The 14,018-nt window shown below is 40.3% G+C and overlaps 1 protein-coding gene across 3 annotated transcripts in view; it reads left to right on the top strand.

The window, feature by feature from the left end:
- Positions 1–12,466, top strand: part of tgfbr2a (transforming growth factor beta receptor 2a) — a 31,506-nt gene extending 19,040 nt beyond the window's left edge. For all 3 annotated transcript variants that reach the window (XM_032535583.1, XM_032535584.1, XM_032535582.1), the window contains exons 5-7: positions 1,678–1,819; positions 8,495–8,619; positions 11,711–12,466. In XM_032535583.1, coding sequence (XP_032391474.1) covers positions 1,678–1,819; positions 8,495–8,619; positions 11,711–11,890 — 447 coding nt within the window. In that variant the 3' untranslated portion in view covers positions 11,891–12,466. The remainder of the gene's footprint in view (positions 1–1,677; positions 1,820–8,494; positions 8,620–11,710) is intronic.
- The last annotated feature ends 1,552 nt before the right edge of the window (positions 12,467–14,018 follow it).

Below are 14,018 nucleotides of genomic sequence, written 5' to 3' on the forward strand. Positions count from 1 at the left end.
TATATATATATATATATATTCTCCTTATAATTTGCACAGACAAGAGACTCTGACCCAAGTTTGAGACTGGGACTCGAGTCGCACTAAGACTTTAGTCTCAACTCAGACTCGAGATGCAGGAATTGTGAACAATCTTTATTTTTGGGAAACTTCTGATGAGCTGAATGTTATTCCCCTCCCTGCGTAACTTACAAACTGCCTACGCAATGTGTAACATATCTGTGCGCGGCCACACGTGAGAGAGGACAACAAAAATGCAACTGCTGTGCCGTTCATCATAAGCTTTGGCTTTCAAAACTTAAAGAGAGGAGTTAAATACAAAATGTTTGGTATTCTGGCTCAACCACAAAATCTAACCACTGATAGGATAGCTAACATAGTTAGCTCAGCATTGGCCATCTAACGTTAGCTTGCTTCTTGCTTTAGCTACGACCTATGGGAAGTTAACTCCTACAGTTGTTTGCTAGATGTTATTATATATAACTATACATTTTTATAAGCAACCTGGATGAGCTCAGCAGGTGATACAACACGCACTATAACTACGAGAGACTTGAGACTTGACTTGGTTACTAGCTCAAAGACTTGAGACTTGACTTGGTCTCTAGCTCAAAGACTTGAGACGTGACTTGGTCTCTAGCTCAAAGACTTGAGACGTGACTTGGACTCTAGCTAAAAGTCTTTAGACGTGACTTGGTCTCTAGCTCAAAGACTTGAGACGTGACTTGGACTCTAGCTAAAAGTCTTTAGACGTGACTTGGTCTCTAGCTCAAAGACTTGAGACATGACTTGGACTCTAGGTAAAAGTCTTGAGATGTAACTTGGACTCTAGGTAAAAGTCTTGATGTGACTTGGACTCTAGGTAAAAGTCTTGATGTGACTTGGACTCTGGCTTAAAGTCTTGAAATGTGACTTGGACTCTAGCTAAGAATCTTGAGATGGGACTTGGACTCTAGCTCAAAGACTTGTGAACGTCTCTGGCGTAGATGCACCAGACAGGCCATTACCGGCCCTGCCAAAACATTTCTTTGAAGATATTTATCAGACCTTGAACAGAGCCGTGCTATCAATCACACTTTTCATTTCTGATCCTCATCACACAGGGACTCCATCTCTAAATATTTGGCACCCTCTGTATCTTGTCCCCAGATGGATAATGCTGATAGAAATAGTGTTGTAAGTGTTCTGAGGTGGACATTTTATGATAGTCCCCAGCAAAACAGGCTTGATTGATTCTTAATGGACTCATTACGCTGATGTAATAGGCCAGAGTCATATTAGACTCTGTTATGAAAATGACTCATTAAAAAAATGCCTCACCCTTAACTGCACAGCACACCTAATGCATTGTAATGCCCTTAATGCATTCGGTGGAAGCACCAGTGAACACATTTTCCAAGGTGGTAATTATGTGAAGACAAGCAACGTGTTGTTGAGCTCAGAGCTACCTTTTGTTTTTCCAATTATTTTATAAATCAAACACGTTTTTAATTCAGATAAATGGGATGTGACAGCTTACTACAGCGCAAAATAACTACCTGTCACTTGATTAATGCTGGTAAATAATTCCTACTGCTAAGATGGTCTATGTAGCTAGGCTCTTTCATCTAAACAACTCCTCTGTAGTATTATGGACTGTAATAATGTAGACATGTTTTTCACCCTGTTTTCCCTCAGGTGGGTACAGCCAGATACATGGCCCCGGAGGTCTTGGAGTCTAGAATCAACCTAGAAAACATTGAGTCTTTCAAACAGGCTGATGTTTACTCCATGGCTCTTGTACTGTGGGAGATGATCTCCAGGTGTAACGCAATTGGAGGTAAGATATGATCAGACACAGAGGATTGTAGGATAAAATGCTTGTCATTGTCTCCTTTTAATTCTCAATAGGAAAGCAAATGAGCAAATGAGCATATTTCCCAAAATGTTGAACTATTCCTTTGATTCTATTCCCCTTTCCTGCCCTTAGCACCCACCTCAGTGGTTTGTGTGTGTTTATGGTGATAGAGTGTGTTTTGTGGACATCTGCCTTAAACATGATACAATAGCTTTAGTCTATATCCTCAATCTTACACTTCCGGGATTGTTCCGGTGCCGCAGACAATTTCGCCTGAGGCACGTCTTTTTCGGCGTTGTCTGTTTCCTTCCGCTTACTTTGTGTTGGTATTTTAAACTCCGGTGGATTTATGAGGACTATGGTTAACTGCTCCTCAGGTCGCTGCGTGGTAAATTGAGACAGCTAGCTAGAATATCTGTCGAATCTGAGTTTTCTCTCGTACGACCAAAACAACTTTTGTACGTACACAGAGCTTAGCGCTGCCCATGATGACTGTGATTTGTTTAAAGAAATGCCAATAAAACAGAACACATTTTTCTCCCATCCTAGAATGCTGTGTGGACTAGTCAGACCCTCCTATGCGGTGCTGTGGAGGAAGGTCTAGCAATACGAGACTACAATGGCGTGGACACACAGTAAACATTACATGTGGCCTTTAGTTAATAGTAGACATAACTCTGTTTTTCCTTTTTAAATTAGAGATTAGCCGAGTGTAAAGGAAATCAATAGAAGCACTGATTGATGAATTTCCCTTTGTGGCCCATGTGAATACTCAGAAATACTTTAAAAAGAAAAATTGCCTCCACAGCTCGCATGACCTCTAAGGAATACGAGCACATTGATGGCTTTACCAATTAGGAGCGCAGTGAGCAACTCCACCTCCACCAAGTTCACTTACTAGATGTGTGACACAGTGTGACAGGACTTATGTGTGTGTCTTCCACGACCCATTTATCACTGTGGGAAAAAAATATAAAAGTTTCAAGCACACAATCCATCTTGTAGAAGTCTCAAGGATCAGCTTTCCCATTACTAATGTACCGTTACTTATGTTTGTCATTCTGTAGCAAAAACAAGGCCAGGAAATGTGCAAATAATAGAAATGGGTGATTATCTAAAGGCAAACCACAGGGCAGTATTTCATGTCGTTTGTTTTCACTTCCCTTTAGTGTCTCTGTGGTCCAGTTTGTTTCTGTGACTGCTCCTATCTCCATTGTGTCAGAGCAATGATTGAAAGCCGGGTATGGGCATGAACGCTTCTACTTTGCCGTTTTCCTGTTTTGCCCCCACAGTTACCCCTGGGGGCCCTCTTTAAAGTGTACTGCACAGCTAGGCTGCCCAAGAGTCCTCTGAAGAAAAATATGAACCAGAGTGACCCACAATCCCCTTTGCTTTTCTTTCCCAACAGCAAGAATATGTGTGCCCTTTTAAAAGAAAATAGACTATTTCCTGTTATGCAAAGAACACAGTCCCCAAGACATACTGTTCTTAGTATGAAGTTGTAAGTATGGGTGTCTCCTTTCATATGAAGATGTTTTGCGGCTATTGTCTCTTGAGAGTGGACTTGACAGGATACATGTTGGTAGAGATGGACTAAACAAATCCAGGCTAAGTCAGTGTGGCTTTGCTTGGTTTCCTCTTTAGGGATTTGAGGGACAACAGCTTTATTCATCTCAGTTGTCTTCCTCCATTCATTTCATTTAGTTGTGAGTCTTTCATTTCCTTTACATTTATTTAGATATTGACGGAAAACACTACATGGCAGCAAACATTATTTTAGACTCACATTTTCTAAATGTCCTTGCACAGAAACTTTCTTGACATTTTTCTGTCTCTTTCTTGCTACCCCTAGGCAGGTGAAGCAGCAGTTAATTACTCTCCCTCTGCACAGAAACACAGTAGACAGCCGTCTAGCTTTACTCATGCCGACACAGACAGACAAGGAGGACAGGCTGGTGCAGATTTACTGGAGGGAGGGGAAGCACAGGGGTTCCTGTCCCACCCCTGGACAAGAACAGAGACGAAAGATAGAAAAGATAGATTTCTGTACATCTCCATCCCCTTTTCCCAGACTTGGCATGTCCCCGAGACACGCAGAGAGCTAAAATCTGTAGTTCATTAAGGCCAAAAGCCAAGGAGACGTTCTCATGTATGAAAGGGTTAAAATGTTGTACAAACACAGCTAGCCTTCTACCCTGATAGCCCCTGAGGAAGGTGGAAGGAATAAGTAAAATGAGAGACTAATTTGGTTTTGCTCCACTAGCAGCTAAGAAATCTCCTTGTGTCTTGTATACTGGCAGAGATCCGGTATTGATTCTGGAATTGGAGCACCGTGAGAGTAAAACTGATGTTTACAGCGAGCACTAAAAGAGTTTCATGCTTTCACGCTGCTGGCCTCTTTTGTCACTCGAGGTTGGTGAGTCACTAATGACACCCTGATAACTCACCTCCTTTGAGACAGAATATGAACATGTGTGGACATGCACAGAATTTCAGAGTGACACATCCCAGGGAATCATTATAAAGGCTGAGGTGAAGCCCTGGTTTCCTCTCATTTCTGATGCCACCTGACTGTGTTTGTGAAAGACTGATGTCTGATCAGCATTGTGCGTCTCAGTGGCAGGCAGCCACTCTGTCACTGTTCCTGGGGCTGTGGTCTGATCTTATATATGCCAAGTGAGAAGAACACAGCTGTATGTCAACAGTGCCAGTCAGCCAGCCATGAGCCATGAGCCATCACTTTGCTTTCTTTATCTTCCAAGACTATGAAGACCAAGGAAGAGTTAAAGGGAGAGGGAAACTGAAACACACCTCGGAGAGAAGGAAAAGCTGGATTCAAGGCTCAGACTTTTTATTTTTTTTTCTGTCTATGTTCCCTAAAACGTCTCTCCTGTATAATTTAGCTGGTCCAGATTTAGGGCTTGGAAAGACTATGAGGGCGTTCACAGGCGGGTGGGGCTACGGAGGGGGATAATAGTGGAGTGGCGTTGAATGTGGAGCTGCAGACGGAGAAATGCCTTTAGTCCCTAGAGGGAGAGATTGGGCTAGACTGGAGAGGAGGAGAGGTTAGGGCAGCTGCTCTCCAGATGTCAGAACATCAACTCCTCGTGTGTGTGTGTGTGTGTGTGTGTGTGTGTGTGTGTGTGTGTGTGTGTGTGTGTGTGTGTGTGTGTGTGTGTGTGTGTGTGTGTGTGTGTGTGTGTGTGTGTGTGTGTGTGTGTGTGTGTGTGTGTGTGTGTGTGTGTGTGTGTGTGTGTGTGTGTGTGTGTGTGTGTGTCAAAGTCAAATCTGGGACTTTAAACAACTTGATTGTGGATGTATTAGGGAAAAATTCTGTGTGCCCAATTTGGTTTCACTGAAGCTGCATCCAGCGTGACCTGAAATAGTCTTTTGGTCTTCTTTAATAATGGTAAGGTAAAGGTTAGTGGCATGTATCGGCTATAGTTAATGGTAGGGTAAGCCTCCAGGCTAAGTCAGTGCCATATGTACAAACGTAAGCTCTGCTAACGTGTAATGCGCATGTATACATCTGTACTAAATGACTTTAACAACCTGTGAGGAACACAAAACAAGTGTCCCAGCCACCGCAGCCTAATGAAAACCAGCAGAGGCGGCTGGGAATGGATTAGTCGAGTGGTTGTTGTTGCAGACTCAGACTCATTTTCGGGAAACAATGTTATTGTGATCACATTACTAATTTATTTCCAAGCACATGTTGAAACTCTGTGTGGATCTGTGTTTTTGCAATATTTATATGTTTAGGTGACAGGATTCTCTCTTTTTCAGCATCATGCCTTGTTGAGCATAATAAGACAAACAAAACGATAACTTGGAAGGGCAGCAGCACAAGAATTTCAAACAAAATATCAGATGCTGGTTTGGATTATGCTCTCTCTCCACTTTGCTCTATCAATTTAATGGTTTGTGTTTCTCTTTTCTTTTTTCGGTCCTGTTCGGCACGCTAGTGCAGTTTGACTATTAATATCTAAACATATACTGTGCGTCTATGTGCTTGGGCAATTATCAAAACAACATCAGTGCAGCATGTGGTCATTCCCTGTTAGACATGAAAGAGGCCATAAAGTGATTAGATGTCGAAACATGGCTTTACTGTCTTGATGTATATCAAAAAGCATCTGAAGGGTGACCTTCATTGAGAAGTATCCCTAGTCTGCAGTGTGGGATTCAACTTAGTTTCTTTTGGCTACAAATTCTCAGGCATGGTTGACAACTTGCATGGAAAAAAAGACATTAAGGATCAAACATGTGCTTGCTTTGCAAAAATTCACATCACATCATGTCAGCTGTTGTAGAAGACATAGTGTAAGTTCCTCATTGTTGCTGTGCTGAACTTGTCATATTGCTTTGCAGAAATCTCGTCAATATGCAGTGTGTGACTTTTGCAAACCACAGCACTCCTCGGTTGCCTTGTGTTGTGTTTTCAATAGCTTTTGCTAGTTCAGAGTTTAATTTCAGGTTGGCTTGAAAAAAAACATTTTTCCCTTTTTAGAGCAGGGTTGGCCAATCTTTCCATCCTGGAATACACACTTTTGTTTACACTGCAAAGTGCTCAGTAGTATGATTCATATATTTTGGACCCATTGTTTGGAGTTGAACACATAAACATGTTTGCCTAAAGTTTACAAAGTGGATTTGCAGTTCAGAACACAGTTATACACTCCCTTGGACCTGTCAAAACAAAAATAAGCAACTGTCTCCTTTTTTTATATTGACTGATGGTTGGGTGCGGCCATGTTTAAGCTTTTATACCAAACCAGAGGAAAAAAAATGAAAAAGGAAGTTTCAACCTCTGAAAAAGTTCTCTGTTTCTCTAGTCTGTGCCCCAGAAACCACCAATCCCTGTTTGCGGGCATTATAACTTCCTGTGAGCTTGTTTTTAAAAGTAAAGTTTTGAAAGAGTGAAATGAGACCTTCATTTCATCCTACAAGAGGTATACTAAGAAGTGGATGGTCTATTCCAATCAACACTTTAGCGGATAGTTGAAGATTATTTTTATTCATTAAATTTTGGCAAATATAATAGTCTGTATACAAGATGTGTCAGTTCACTTGCAGGAACAACAGAACAACATGTTGGTCTCCAGAGCTGGCTTTGTTCCAGTGATGTAAACTCAGGGTGACAGACTTACATACGGGACAATGCAGGATGAATCTGCAATGTGCCTTTCATTCAGTTAATGTTTTGCGGTCTGTGTGTATATAGAGCCAGATATACATATATGTGTATATAGAGCCCATCAGTGACTGGGACTGCGTTGTATGTAGGCGTCTGTAATGTCTGCAAAAACGTTTAGAAAAAACGTCTTTAGAAAAAAAAAAAGCTAACTAAAGAAACAACAGAAACCGGTTATACTACAAGAAAATGTAGATGCAGTACCCAAATACTGACAAATACTTCCAACTGCAGTGGACTAATCACAAGAAGTTAATCTGCTATATGCTTATATTGCCCATTTCATAACATATTTTATGACACTAGATAGCAGCTACAACATTGTTGTAAGATGCATCTCTTTACAATGGGGCTCGAATGTTTGGGCACCCCAGGTAAAAGTTTGTATTAATGTGCATAAAGAAGCCAAGAAAAGATGGAAAAATCTCCAAAATGCATCAAATGACAGTTAGACATTTGTATAATATGTCACAAAAAGTTAGATTTTATTCCCCATCATTTACACTTTCAAAATAAAAGAAAACAAAAAATGGCGTCTGCAAAAGTTTGGGCACCACACAGAGTTAATACCTTGTAGTGCCCCCTTCGGCAGTATCACAGCTTGGAAACGCTTCTTGTAGCCAGCGAGTCGATTTAAGGCTTTCGAAGCAGCCTGAAATAAACAAGTGGCAATTGGGTAATCTGTGTGTGCTGTTTGAAGAACTTTAGTCTTGTGTCTTTGTTAAGGCGTTCTCTGCCTTTATCATGTTCTGGTCATTTTTGATGATTGAAAATCCACTTGAACTATTCCCTACAACATTCTTGACAGTCATGTGCCTCATCAGGCTTTTGTTATCTCTTTGGATTCTCTAAAACAACTTTTTTTTTTTAAATAAGCCCTGTACTCTTCAAAGCAAATTGGAATTAGAATTGTTGTTTTACTCCTAGGATACATTAATTCATGTAAAGATAAGTTGTCTTTGGAAACTCTTGACCCACCATTTCCAGGGTATATACTTCACACCAGTCTTTTGAAATCTTGCCCTGAGTAAACTCAACTGGTAAATTGCTTTTGACAAGCACTCTGGATTTTGTTGTGTAAGAGAAGCCAGGGCTGTGTTGGTGAGATACTTTTAAGCACATTGACGCTGAGGGTAAAAATTTGATAATAATAAGTGTGTTTCTTCAGCAAATCTCCCCCTCAGCCCCTCTGTCGGCAGCACAGGATTCTTTAGTTGTTTGTGCTGCTTCAGTGCTATTTCAAGTTTGCAACCTGCAGTTTTAATTTAGAGCGCACAGGGAATCCTTTGAGAGGTGTTGTTGATGTGTATGCTGTGGGCCACCGCCATCTGATATCGTCTCTCTCTTCAACAGAGCTGCATCGTTCAGTAGATGGGAATCTGTTTCAAAGTGTATAAACAACCGCAACTCACAGGCTAATATTTCTGTATCTATTGTGTGTGTGTGTGTGTGTGTGTGTGTAGAGGTGAAAGAGTACGAGCCACCCTTTGGGAACCTGAGAGAACACCCGTGTGTAGAGAGCATGAAGGACAGCGTTCTCCGAGACAAAGGAAGACCTGAGATCCTTGACAGCTGGATCAACCACCCAGTAAGAGGCACACATACATACATGCTGTCTATGACAAACTGCTGCTGTGTGGGGAAAAAAATAATGAAGCTGCAGATTTCATTTTCCGTTTTAAAGGAGAACTCCAGCCAATTTTAACCTAATCTTGATCGCTATAAATATCCGAGTACTGTCGAAAAAACTTGAATCGGTGCTGGCAAACTGGAGTTACTGCAGCTACGTCTACAGCTCCCACTTAGCTAAAAACAGCAGTTGTCGAAAGAGTGTCTTTGGACTCTGAACAGGACACTTACGTGACTACATTAATGGACAGAACATGTGAGACGTCACCCATTGGTTTGTGGAGATCTGCTATGAGTTGTTGAGTTTGCCATTACGGGCGCAGCCATCCTGGTTGCAGATGACGATTATTGACGAGAAGGAGGAGTGAGGGAGGAGCCCTTACACTCTGCGTTACGTTACACACTTTCACTGGCAATCACATTTTAGTCATGCCCTAAAACACACCCTGCTTTATCGCCAATTTTAAAATCAACGAGACCATAATTCCAAAAATGAACATCATTCTTAAAGAGACTTAAAGCTGGCGATTAAGACCATAAACTCATTATGAAAATAATTTGCAAATTAGCTGTTGAGTTAACCTTAGTACATTTACATTTATGTTGATAAATGTCTGTGTTACTTTTATGTGCATTGGCTACAAATAAAATAATAAACAATAAATTAATAAATAATGAATTAACAAGTCCGGCTGGACAACCTATAAAAAGCAACCAAACTGTTTCAGGAACATAACTAGGAACCAAAATGCCCCATTGCACAATCCTGTTAGTGTTTTCTGGCAAAAACTGGCAAAAAATTAGGCAAATTAGACAGGTGACAAATTAAAGAGACAAAAGCCGTGTTTGAGATGCAATTTTGACCTCCAAGGAAACAACAGCAGACACTCATCCTGTAGTTCTTTGTACAGTATTTACTGTTACAGGACAAAGACATGTTGATCCCTTGTCTTAATATTAAAAAAGTGTTATCCCGTACATCCTTGCTTTTGTAAATGAATCTGTACACAAACTAAAGCAGCTGCTGCGTCTGTTTTGAGCTGTTAGTGATGTTTTTGGACATTTACCTGGCTGGCGACATCATGGCACAGATTAAAGTTAATTTAATTGACATTTGTTAGTTATACTTCCATGCCTTAGTGCCTGAATCTTCTGCCTGCATTTTCAGTGGTAAAACATACAAGTCTCAGCATTATTTTATTTTAATGAATGATTTGTGTAGACTAATATGAGCAAACGGGGATCATAAACGTATACGGTTATCATTGCAATGGTAAGTTAAGGTACAGTACATATCTTGACAATTTTGCTAGAGCAGCGCTTTTTTCCTGTTCAATGGAGTACCCTGTGGAGTTTTTGGCATCTAGTAGCGCTATGGAACAGTTTTTCATCAGTGGTTCCCCGTTTGTTTGCGCGTGAGGATGCACGTGCATGCGGTTGACAAAATTAATAGTCCTGCCAATGGTTTCACACAGCAGGGGAGAAGAAGACTACTTGAAGCTAATAAATGCTTGATGCAAACAGTGCACAATTTAAAATACTTGAAGAATTGGCTTTGTAAATGTTCTATGTGGAAGGAAATGCACTCACCACTTTTGTGAGACCTCAAGGACACAAACAATGTGTTTTTGTGTAAACAACTTTTGTTTATTTACAATAAAACTTCACAGGGCAACTTTACAGTTTTTTTTCGATTGCTAAACGCCAGCGGGCACAACTGAAGCCACATGTGCTAAACTCTAACTACAGTCTGCACTGCCAACAGTCACCTGAGCTAAACAGTTCACATCACCTGCAAAACTCATTCCAATACTCACTGAGATAACACACACTGTCACTGAGAACAGACATAGTAAAAACACTAGCGTCAAACACCAATACAGAAAATTCAAACTTTCTCATCTTTACATTTTGAACAATTTGAGTGACTTCACAGTGCTCAATACTTTCTTTAAAGAAAACATATATAGATTTTATTTAATATAATAATGTTTACGTAAGGTAAAGAAGAAGGAATGAAAATCAGCAGTTTGCTTCAGATAGTATTTTGTCTCTAGTAATTTATGGAATTACTGGAAAAAGAACTAATGGTACAAAATAGCAAAGAATGTTGTGACTTATCCTGCCTCTCTCCAGCATCATGGGGCAAGTTTCATCACATTGGAATGGGGTGTTTCCATTGCTTTCACCGCCATTACTTTTTGAAAAACTGTAAGAACGCAGTTTTACTATTGTAAAGATATCGTGTTTTTCCCAATTTTCTAATAGCTGTGTATATAACCCCAGACATCTTACCTGGACATGTTGGTATCTTTGCTCTTTGACCTGTTTCTCTCAAACGGAACGGTGTAGAATTGTTTCATTCTTTTTGGTGTTTGTCTTCAAGAAAAGGCTTTCTGGGCTTTTTTCTATATAAATACCGTATATGGTCACTCACTAGTCTAAAACAAGACACCTTCTTAGGCATTCAGCTAAAATTGCAATTGCAAATCACCACTGTTTTATAAGCACCAGACTGAAATGTAATCTGTTTTGGATGTGTGGTTAACAGTTGTGACAGCAGTGTGTTAGCATCTGAACCACGTAAGTCCACAGGGTTGTGCATGTTGTGGTTAAATTCATGTGATAAGTGTGTAGAGTTTTGAAAACTGTGTTCAAGCAATGAAAATCCAACTATAGTTTGGTCCACATGAACTGTTGCTGTGCAGACTGTAGTCAGTTTTGCACATGTGACTTCAGTTGTGCCCACTGTGGTTTAGCAATCGAAAAAAAACTGTAAGCTTAGTTTCCTACTATTTCTGTTTTATATTGTGATACAACATAGGCATCCTAGCTTTGATAAAAGGAGGATTCAGTGCAGGACCTTTGTATCAGACAGCATTAATTGTACCCACACAGATTGACACACATAAATACACAGATGGAAACACATAAGCACACATTCAATTTGTAGTTTCAGCTTGAGGTGATGATATTCTGTCTCAGTCAGACTTGTCCTAAATTTGTAGTGTTGACTGATTATATCTGTGCTCCACTGCCCCACCGTGCAGGGCATCCAGATGGTGTGCGCCTCCATAGACGAGTGTTGGGACCACGACCCGGAGGCCCGTCTGACAGCCCAGTGTGTTGCCGAGCGCTTCGACGACATTGAGTACCTGGACAAGCTGTCTGATCGCTCTGATTCGGAGGAGAAGATCCCTGATGAAATCTTAATGGTGGATGAGAAGTAGCACTCAACAGAAACAGTGCCCCTACCAGGGCGGCAGAGAAAGTACAACCAAGCAGCTGGGAGAGAAAGAAATTCCAGTGGATGCAGTGTTTGCTATGGGTTTGTCGGAAATGTGTGACAGAGTAGCAAACTGGAAAATCACGTAGATGAACTGATACCACAGATGGACTTCCATGTACAGATCAGGACCAAAGCATGCATATAAACACCAGGGACCGACTTGATTTGTTTTCTTTCAAAGACTGAATCAAGTCACATACAAACAGGGAATTTATATTATAAAGCTTTTTTAACCAAATACTATTTGCACTTTATCAATATCTATGCACACCAAATGTTATATATTCAGTCTGCCTTTTTTGTTCTGACAATACATGTCAGGTATAGGAAATAAAGGGACAGCACATGTTTAGAAAAGAGGATAAAAGGGAGTAATGTAATATATTAAGACACTAATTAATAACACTACTATCCCCCTTATAGTTTATTTGACTGCATACCTAATTTTTTTCTAGGTGGCCTATTATTCTGCAGGACTGGAGTCAGGGTGCAAGTATAATTTCTTGTGCATGAAATGGAAGAAAAAAAAAACACAAAAAAAGAAATAGAAAACCAATCCAATGCAATAATCCACAGGGGAAAGTTGATATCGTGTCTGTGTGTGTGTGTCTGTGTGTGTGTCTCTGTGTGGAACAGGAAGTTCCAGCTCGCTGCCTGTGTATATGCTTATAACAGCTGAACTATAGATTTTGTTACATAAAGGGAATTCTGATCCAGCAGTCAGAAAAGATCTATATCAAAGTAATGTTTGTATAAAAGCCATAATTAAAATTGTTACAGTCCTCAATGTGTCAATCTTTGTGTTTTTATAGCTGTCATATTGCTTTATACTTTGAACTTTGGTGCCAATTACGATCATTCTTCTAAGGATGTTATATGAGATGATTGGCACCATTCTAAACTTAACCGTTATGTAATATTTGATATCTCTAACATTGAATCAAATGACTCCTTGTTAATGTTGCTAATAGTGCCGGAACTGTGATACGTTACAAAAGTGTACCTTATGCAGAAAAAATAAATGCTTTTAGTATGGAGCGATATAAGCTAATTTATTACTTGATACCTCAGCCTCTGCAGGAAGACAAGCTCACTAAAATCATGGCCTTGATGATATCCCATCAGTTCCTCTCAGGCTAGGAACAGGAAGTTGATGTCTCAGTCCTGGCACACTTAAATCATATCAGTGCAAGTCATATATTCATGCCTCATTTTGGCATTGAAATCTGCATATTCCATCATACACACTATATAAACAAGACATTTGCAAGCTCATGGTGGCAATTCTCTTTTGGTTGACAGACCATTGTGTGTTTTTGTGCTAGATGGGGTTCACACAGTGTTTGGCACTGAGTGTGTCTACATTGTATTTTGCCAATAGACCTTTCATCCTGAGCCCACAGCTGACTCAGACTGGAATATGTGTCTACCTGTCTATGCCACTGTTTGCCTGTGTCTCAGCTTGTCCGTCTGAATTTTGCAGGCAGCTGCTTTTAAGTCATCCACTGGCTCCCAGTATCTATCTTGCAATGGTGGTAAAACAGCTCCTGTATGTAATATGTATGTGGTCTTGTCAGCATGTCTGTGTTACATGTGATTTAATTCTCTTTTGTCAAGCTAGATGCTATGTGATCATGTTTCCCTACAAGACTCATTCTTATATGTCAAATACTGCCTTTCTTTTGTTCAAAACAGATTAGCCTAAGTTGCAGTTGTGAAGCAGCACCACTGAAAATGCATGAACTATTGAACAAATGCACTTAGGAACAGTATGAAAAGTGATTTATCCGCTACAGTGGGCTGCTTGTTGTCTCATACGGTGGTTTCCATCGCCCTTCCTACAGTTTACCTGCTCAATTTACATAAACTATGCTACAGACACACTCGGTGTGGGCTGCACTATGGATAAATTGGACACCGCTGCTGGATATTCATGCTGATGATGAATGATTTACGATTTCACAGCAACAAAAGTAACATTTCTCACAATCAAATGATGCCAATTTTCCTGCAGCATAGGAGTCAGGTTCTCAGAGGGGAGATACATGTTGAAGAAATTAATGCGTTTA

This window comes from Etheostoma spectabile, chromosome 14, assembly GCF_008692095.1.
Source record: "Etheostoma spectabile isolate EspeVRDwgs_2016 chromosome 14, UIUC_Espe_1.0, whole genome shotgun sequence".
NCBI classification, from domain to species: domain Eukaryota; kingdom Metazoa; phylum Chordata; class Actinopteri; order Perciformes; family Percidae; genus Etheostoma; species Etheostoma spectabile.